The 9,005-nt window shown below is 44.0% G+C and overlaps 1 protein-coding gene across 1 annotated transcript; it reads right to left on the bottom strand.

The window, feature by feature from the left end:
• Window positions 1-206: 206 nt before the first annotated feature.
• On the bottom strand, window positions 207-4,914 carry LOC308390225 (zinc finger protein 277-like). Its single transcript, XM_080871989.1, has 9 exons — window positions 4,823-4,914; window positions 4,089-4,302; window positions 3,726-3,814; window positions 3,530-3,612; window positions 3,203-3,294; window positions 2,882-2,978; window positions 1,746-1,788; window positions 1,486-1,660; window positions 207-1,291 (listed from the first exon to the last, which is right to left on the bottom strand). The coding sequence occupies exons 1-9, from the start codon at window positions 4,848-4,850 to the stop codon at window positions 1,102-1,104; spliced, it is 1,011 nt and encodes a 336-aa protein (XP_080728115.1). The 5' UTR covers window positions 4,851-4,914; the 3' UTR covers window positions 207-1,101.
• Between the last annotated feature and the right edge of the window lie 4,091 nt (window positions 4,915-9,005).

Below are 9,005 nucleotides of genomic sequence, written 5' to 3' on the forward strand. Positions count from 1 at the left end.
GCTGAATTTTTGGATTTCATTTAATTGGCTTGAACTGAAAAATCTAAAAATTCATGTGAGGGCTTCACATAGTGGAGAGCACTACATTTGCTAACTGCTCTTTGTTTATTTGTAGATTTTGTAGTTCTTCCTACTACAAAAACTACAAATGAAAACAAGGCAGTTAGCAGCAAATGAAAATAAATAAAACACTTAAAAAAATCTGCTACTGCTCTGTGTGTTTACTTCAGTGAACACTTGTATGTTTTTGTGTTAGAAGATTATAGATTGTCCAAAATGTCCTACAGCCTGCCAGAGTACGAAATGAGGATAAAACAGGAAGTTTGACAGCAGTGAGTTCCTGCAGCGACCTCTCGTTTCTCTCCTCAGTGCTGCATGTTCGTGAACGTGAGCCTGGACGCGAAGGACGCGGTGAAAACTCTGAGCGCTGCAGTTCGGCTCCACCATACGGCAGGTGTCGCTCAGCAAAGCGATGCAGAAAAACAACAGAAACACCAAATAGGACAGATGTTTCAGGCACGAGACGTCCCTGGGCTTTCTGAGGGGACAACAACAACAATAATAATAACAATGTGCAGTAAAACATACACTCATTCTTTTCATTTATTAAGTTCCTGTGTTGTGTTGTTTGTGTTGTGCGTAGTGCCGACGCGGGACAGTTTGCAATTGTGTAGTGCTGTTGTTCTAAGTGTGACTGTGCAATGACAATAAAGAGTCTCTCGTCTCATCTTGACGATGAGCTCGTCCACCACAGCACTGAATCCAGCTCAGTTACAAGTTACAAAAGAAAATCATTTTTACTCGAGTACTAAAATTCATATTCAAGAAAACGCATGTTTCAGCTTCATTGCACGAGGCAGAGCAATTACGTTTCAGCGGACATCATGGCGTCCGCGTGTCCAGCTGTGGAGAGGACTCTTCTTTTGCCTTTCTTATCTTTACTAAGTAGAGACGTACAGGAAATAGTTGAGAGGGAAAGGGCCGGACTCAAACCCGTGCCGCTGCGTTCCAGCCATGTGGCATGTGGTCACCATGAGCTGAGCTCAGCCGACGTCAGAGACGCCTTTGAGTCAAACGTATGACACGTGTCCGTCTGTGGTCCTAGCTGCTGCCTCCTCGCTCCTTCAGCAGCTGCTTGAGGACACTGGACTGTTTCAGCGCTCTCAGGTTAGAGATGTCCTCCGCGATGACCGGGATCTCCTCGCCGCGATGCTCCTCGTCACCGTCGCCTTCCTCGCTGTCAGAGAGCGTGCACAGGAGAGCGTCGTTCTCGTACGTGGGGAAGTAATACCTGCGGAGCGAGACGACGTTTAGTGCTCAGGCTCAAATTAGTCCCAAAAAGGACGCCATTTTCCTCAGCTGATAAAAATACTCCAAATGAAGTGTAAACATCTGTGGCGTTGACCACGTTCATCAGCAGCTGTACGCCAGCTTTAAAGCCCGCGCTCTCATTGGTTAATTCTGCAGGCGCTTCCTTAAACCTACTGCGGCTGGTCCCAGGCGGACATCTCTGGCAGTTTCATCACGTGACCTTCAGCCGCGATGTGACGCAGGGCGTCCGCCCGGCAGTCGAACATCCGCGTGCAGCCGTAGCAGCGGCTCTGATGGATCTGCCGCCGGATGAAGTTCACCAGTTTGACCTGCTGGTAGAACTTGAGGTCTGAGGGAGGACAGAACATTAGAAACACTCAGAAGGAAGAAATAGAAGCAAACTGCGCTCGAATTACCACGGCGATTTCACCCACTGAGCTCGGTCTTAAGGAGGTGGAGGTCGAAGCCGTGAGCCTCCTGCAAACACAAAACAGAAAGATGTCAGGGTCACGCACGCGACGCCCGTTACAGACTTCATAAATAACAAAACCAGAAAGCAGAGAGAAACTTTTCTGCCTCTCAGGTAAACTCGTCACTCGTGAGCACAAACTTAGAGTCACGTTTGGGAAACTGGTTCTGACTTTAAACCAGAACGTTTAATCAACGACAAAATCGGACTGCAGTCGACGTCCAATCCTAGATTTATTTATTGTTCACGAGTGTTAAGTCTAATTGTTGAATGTTGTCATCGTGTTTCTTAAATTTGTACGGTCTGAGTTCAACCTATAGGATCAAGACGTTCCTTTGTCTCTGACCTCTCCAGCCACTCTGTGCTGGGGGAGCTTTTATTGCAGATGCATCCTGACAGATCTGTTGTGAGCTTCCTGCTTTTATGATACACACACACACACACACACACACACACACACACACACACACACACACACACACACACACACACACACACACACACACACACACGTCTTAGAACCATTGGGGGGTTTTACAGTGGGAGGTGCTTGTGTTGTATTGTGTATTGTAACTGCCATGTCAATAAATAGCTACGGGGGAAGCTGCTCTTTGAAGGACTTCGGGCCTGAGACAGGACAGGGGCGTGGGCTCCAAGAGCTGGTTCTTGACCAAAGACTTCCCTCGTTAGCGAGTGAAAAACCGGTTGAAGATGTTCTGTCATGTCTTGTTTCCTTCATGATGAATAAGTCTCTAAACTAGCGGGGCCTGTGGAAACACAGACCCAACAACGAGGAAACATTTTTATTTGCTCGTTAAAGGTTTGACAATCATGTATTTATTTGGAAACTTTTCAAAATAAAAGGCGCTTCATTTTAAAAGCTCTTCAGCTTCGGTCCGTCTGTGTGTGAGGGCACTTTCTGAGTAAAATCCATGTTTTGTGCGAACGATGGATTCATATGTTTGCAGAGACCTCAGGAAGCAGATCGTTTCCTGTTAGTGTGCACTGTCTCCGTTCTCCCAGAAGCCTTTGCAGAATCGTTTCAGGGATGAAAAGCAGAAAACGATATTTTCCTTCTCTGAAACTTCTACGTTCCCGTACCTTCATATGCGCGTAGATCTGCTCCAACGTCTCCGATTGGTGATCACAGAACAGACACACTGCAGAGACCGGATGAGCCTGCCAGTCCGACCAATCACTGCGGACGATACAGAGATGACACGAGCAGACATTTACACAGGATCAGAGGAGGACTAGGAAGTGGACTTGATTGAAACTTTTGCATCCAGGCTGACATAAGAGATGACTACAGGAAGCAAAGAAGCTTTTAGTCACATGATTTCAGGAAGCTCTACCTTCTGTCTGCTTTCATCTAACACACGTGAGGTTTCCAGGACTGATGGGAATCCTGCGGCGCGTTACCTGTTTCCCGTGAACTCTTCGCTGCAGAACATGCAGAGACGATGGAAGCTGCTGTCGTCTCGCTCCTTCTGCTGCTGCTCCAGGACCTCCTCCTGTGGGAGCACAGAAGAAGAGCTCAGAGGAATTCTTCAGAAAACTACCTCAGAGTGCTCAGATATTTAAAGTGCAGAGGTTACAACGACACAAAGCGTGTCAAATCACTCAAATCTGCAATTTTTCTGATTTTTCCTGATTTTCAGACTTTGCCTCAAAATAAAGTTTAAAAGAAACGAAACTTCCAGCAGCACAAGATTCACTCAGGATGCTCCGAGTGTCACGTCTCCTCACCAGTCGTTTCTGCTGCAGCTTCTCTCGGAGGACTCTGTCTTCTGGAAGGACGTCACACAGCAGGAAGTAGTCCTCCTGCTTCTCTGTCAGGTCAGCGAGGAAGAAGAGTTTTTAATGAGTCATTAATCAGAGCTGGAGGAAGTGTACGTGGTTCACTTTGAAAGGTCAGGTCCTCTGTGGGTTTGAGTGAACTCACCGACTGGGCCCGTGGAGTTGGTTTTGATGACGCTGCAGAAATCTGTGAGCGGCTGCTCGAGGAATCTGCCCTTCCAGTACAGCAAGTACCTGATGGAGGAAACTCGTCAGTAAAAACCGACTCACAGCCAGGTTTACCGGCGCACAGAAACACTTCGTCACGGTTCATAAAAGCAGCACACTAACAGGCGTGGACATGCTGGACTTGTTGTATATATTTATACTTGTAAGGTAAGGGTTTCCCCCCATCACCCCAAATAATTACAGGAAGTCTTTGGTGAAATGATCGAGTTCCAAATGCTAAAAACATCCAAACGTGTTCCCGAGAGTTAAACGAGTGAGCCGGAGCATGTGTGGCTCGTACTTTGGGACGTCTGCGATGAGTTTGACGTCGGCGATGACAAGCTTGTGCTCCATCAGCAGGTGTCTGAGGAGGACGTCTTTCCGCGGCGGTGGGACGGACTCAGAGCAGAACAGGCAGACCAGCGGCTCGGAGCCGGGACATTGAACACCGGGAGGGCTGGAGATGTCAGCCGGCTGATCGGGGAAACACAGCGGCTCCAGAATGCTGTCCTTACCTGAGAAAGCAGAAGAGAGACTACACCTTATATACCACACACACTCTACTCCAGACCAGGTGAGTCAAAACCAAGCGGAAGCGAGAATGTACAGCCTGGCATGAAGAAGCATTTCCCTCTGATCTACAAAAATCTGTCTGTATACAATTATTTTCATCACCCGTGGGGACAAAACTATGATCTAAAAGTAAAAAAATAAATTAATTAATGAATTAAATAACTCATTAATCGAACTCAGACTTTACACGCTGTTAAATCCTGAATAAACTTCACAGCTGTCAGACTGAGTACTGACTGAATATAGAGATTGCTGTATAATCACAGTTAGCAGCCCAGCTATTTCCTAGCCTGCTAGCTTAGCCGGGCGGGTTCCCGCCTGCTTTTCTGATTTTTTTTAGCCTTTTTTCTGCTGATTGTGGATTCCCACAGACTCGGAGAGTCACCGACACCCAAACCTTTGCACGCAGACCACCAGATATCAGCATTAAAGCCGCGGACACGTTTAAAAAGTCACACTTACCGTCTTTACTCGGCTCGCTGGCGGCCATGTCTGGTGTCACGTGGTGCAAATAACACAAACCAAACCAATCGGAGGCCGTAAAATGCCAACGAAGCGCCTTCGCGGACCCCCGGTAAAACACGAATTAGAAAAGGTGCATTCAAGTGGTTCAAGGAAATATAAAAACTCAAGTTTCGATAGCTGAAGGTTAATTAATGTGAATGAAGTTGACTAACATGTAACGTTGGACGTTGTTGCATATATATAGCAAAGAATATAAATCACATGAACACTCAGATCCTCAAGATATACCTGAGAGTGTTCTCTGAACATGAAAGTTTAGTGTTCATAAATACCCATTTATTAACATTACATTAGCATATGTGTCCTCCCCTCTATTACAAATTTTTAAATGAAACGTTATTTGTGAATGCGTACCATGTGTACAGGTGTAAGGCTCCCTAAAATAAAAGTCTGAAAATAACATTTGAGTTTCTGTACAGGGGGGCACAAGAAGGCTGGATATGGTGCAAATTCTTAAATAAATGACCCAAGTTTTATACGTGAAGTCAGTTTTAAGGTGGAGTGGCTGCTGATGACACACAGCTTGGATTCGGGAATTCACTGGAAGCACGTTGTGGTCAAAGACCACTGGGGGGCACAAACAGCTCAGTGTTCATCCTGCAGTCTGACTCACTCTGTTATTCTCAACAACAAAAAAAAACTATAGATAAAAGCAATGACAGCAATACTGCAGAAATAATAAACCTTTCTCCCTTTAAGCACAGAATGAAAATATGAAAACACACTGTCAGCTGTTTTTTTTAAATATTGCAAATACATACATGATGTGATGTCATGCCATGGTGATAATCTCATATATGACACGTTATTATGACTCTGTAATCACCGAAAAGTGCTCACAGTCAGTCTTTGTGACTGCAGTTTGTTAGTCCAGCATAAAGAACAAAGTATTTCACAAACACTTTGAACCAGTATATAAAAAAATATTTTGAGTTTTAAAAGTTCATGTTCACTGGCGCACACACTACCAGACACTCCTTCTCCATGCTTCATGGTGGGAACCATGCATGTAGAGACCATCGTTCACCTTTGTGGAACCAAAGATCTCAGATTTGGACTCATCACACCAAAGCACAGATGGTCTAATGTCCATTCCCTGTGTTTCTTGGCCCAAACTAATCTCCTCTGCTTGCTATTTGACCATAAAGGCCTGATTCACACAGTCTCCTCTGAACAGCTGATGTAGAGTGTGTCTGTTACTGGAGCTCTATGTGGCATTTATCTGCGCTCTGATCTGAGTAGCTGTTAACTTGTGATTTCTGAGGCTGGTGGATGAATGTATCCTCAGCAGCAGAGGGGACTCTGGCTCTTGCTTTCCTGGGACGGTCCTCGTGTGAGCCAGTTTCTTTGTAGCGCTTTATGGTTTTTGTGAAGTTTTTGCAATTTCCTGGATTGACTGACCTTCAGTTCTTAAAGAAATGACAGACTGTTGTTTCCTTCGCTGATTGGTTCTTGCCATAATATGAATTCTAACAGTTGTCAAATAGAGCTGTCAGCTGTGTACTAGGCCTGCACAATAAATAAAAAATTTATTGTCATCGCAATATCAGCCTGTGCGATGGGCCCATTGCAAAAGACGGCGCAAACCGCGATAATTGGGTACCTTAAAATGTTTACGCACGTGCTTTAAAGAATTTGCCAATCAAAGAAACCCCTTTACACATTTGACCAGTCGAACAGAGCCCTTCACGGCATTAACCAATCAAATGGATTAGAGGCCCGCCTCCTATGTAGGTGGGGAGCGAACAACGCTGCAGCGACGAGTCGGAGTTGTAATGGCTGAGAGCGAGACGCATGACGAGAACGCTACTGACTATGAACTCGTGGCTAAAAAATAGTACCTCGCTTATTTGGAGGTACTTTGGATTTGGTAAAGACGACGTTCTCCAAACACAGGTGCTCTGCAAAACTTGCCGAACACTCGTGGCAACCACCAGAGGAAACACGACTCCACCATCATCTTCAACACGACCACAGAGAACTGTTTGAAGAGTTCCAGAAAGACAGGGCTAGCTAATGTTGCTAATGTTAAGACAAAGAGCCCCGCAGTCCAACGGCCGTCTCTGTATCCGAGTTTTTAAAGTGGAACTCCTTATGAGAAAACGTGGAAGCGCTACAAAGAAATAACAGAGGCCATTACACATTTTTTGACAAAGACATGATGCCTATAAACAGTGTTGGTAAAGTTACTTGAAAAAAGTAATCAGTAACTAATTACTGATTACTTCCCCCAAAAAGTAATCCCGTTACTTTACTGATTACTTATTTTCAAAAGTAATTAATTACTTAGTTACTTTTTAAAAACACGATTTACAACCTGAATAGGTGATAAAGCGATAGATCTTTCAGCCCAATTCTACTTTTTCTGCATAATCCATCATACAAAATGTAATCAAATGGAAAAGTCTCTTTTTAAAACTTTTATAGTTTTATTAATTTTAATCTTTTTAACTTTATGCATCAAGCAAAAATTTAATTATATGCAGCATTCTCTGACTGGAAGAAATTTGTTTAATATTTAAACCTATTTTCTGCACATTCCAGCACATAAAATAAATTTTTTTTGTGTTTACACTCAGTCTTTCAAATAGATGCAAGTAAAACACAGCAGAAAATAAATAAAATCAAAGACTAGCGGTCCTGTTGCTCTATTTTCACCTGTACAGCAGGAGTTGGGTAGGCGGAGGTTTACCCTGGTGCAGGTGTGCCGCAGCGGTCAGTGGAAGGATACGGCAGTTTCTCTGTGAATTTTCCATTACGTCATAGCGCACTCGGAGCTTGCTTGGAAGTTTAGGGGTTTTTTTCGCTGTAAAAAGAAGTTTTCTTCCCACGCACAATGCTAATGGACACTAATGTTTTTGTCACTTTTTATGGAATCAAACTCAAAGTAAGGTCAGTACTTCCACGCTTTAAACGCTGCACGCTCATACTCTCTCCTGCACTCGATATATTATCCATTGTTGATCTGCACACAGCTGTTGTCACTAACGGCGCACTCGCTTACGTCACTGTCATGAGACATTCTTGCAAAAAAATCACGGTTTTAGTAACGCAGTAACGCAGCGTTCCTACGGGAAAGTAACGGTAATCTAATTACTGTTTTTGCAATAGTAATCCCTTACTTTACTAGTTACTTGAAAAAAGTAATCGGATTACAATAACGCGTTACAAGTAACGCATTACTGCCCATCTCTGCCTATAAATACAGTTAGCAGGGAGGGCTTCACCAGTCTGATACATAAAGTGGACCGGAGATACCGCATCCCCTCAGGAAACTACTTTTCCCATGTCGCCATTCCACAAATGTACGAAACATGCCGCAAGACTAGGGTGGGTTTTAATAATCGATTCATCGATTAATATCGATTCTGGCTTGGATAACGTGATATCGATTCATTAAAATCCTGAATTGATTTTTTTAATATAAATGTATTTTGCCTGAAATTCCAGAATCTCAGGTGAAACTTCACAAAATTTTGACAACCACCAAACATTTAAAACAGTGAATGAGAGCAAGAACACAGATTCTGCACAGAGACGTAAACACAAAGCGCCGACGGATCAGGATCAGTGAGATGTGACTTTCTCACCCGACGGCATGGACACGCTCGGGGCTGAAAGCCGACAGCTCGCTGATTCTGATGTTTCGGCGGGTCCGCGCTTTGTGTTCACGCCGTTTTTGCACAGATTCTAAAGCTGTTAGTTTGATCTCTCTCCAAACAATATTGACCGAACCAGCAGCAAAAGAAGATCCAAACTACGCTTCACATAAACATCGTCATGGATTCACTCTGACTTTTGCTGTTTTGCTTCCACCAGGATAAAATCACACTTCATGCACAGCTCTCTCTCTCTCTCTGTACTTCAAGAACAGTTTCCCGTCTGTCCCCGAAATCTGTTTTCTGCATTATTCGCTTGGTTGTTACGCACAAGTCTACTGTTGTTTACAGCCTGTCGGCCGATGTTTTTTTTTACTTACTTCCAAAAAGAAAACCTAATTTCTGCCGTTCAATAGGCTTCTGAACAAATGTAAACTTTTTAAAATTATGCAAAACGCTGTGTCTCTAATAAAACCGCTGTAACTTCAGAGGCAATGTTCATAAGCTGGTTAATGGTTTTC

The sequence above is a fragment of the Rhamphochromis sp. 'chilingali' genome (genome assembly GCF_963969265.1).
Source record: "Rhamphochromis sp. 'chilingali' genome assembly, chromosome: 2".
Taxonomy (NCBI): Eukaryota; Metazoa; Chordata; class Actinopteri; order Cichliformes; family Cichlidae; genus Rhamphochromis; species Rhamphochromis sp. 'chilingali'.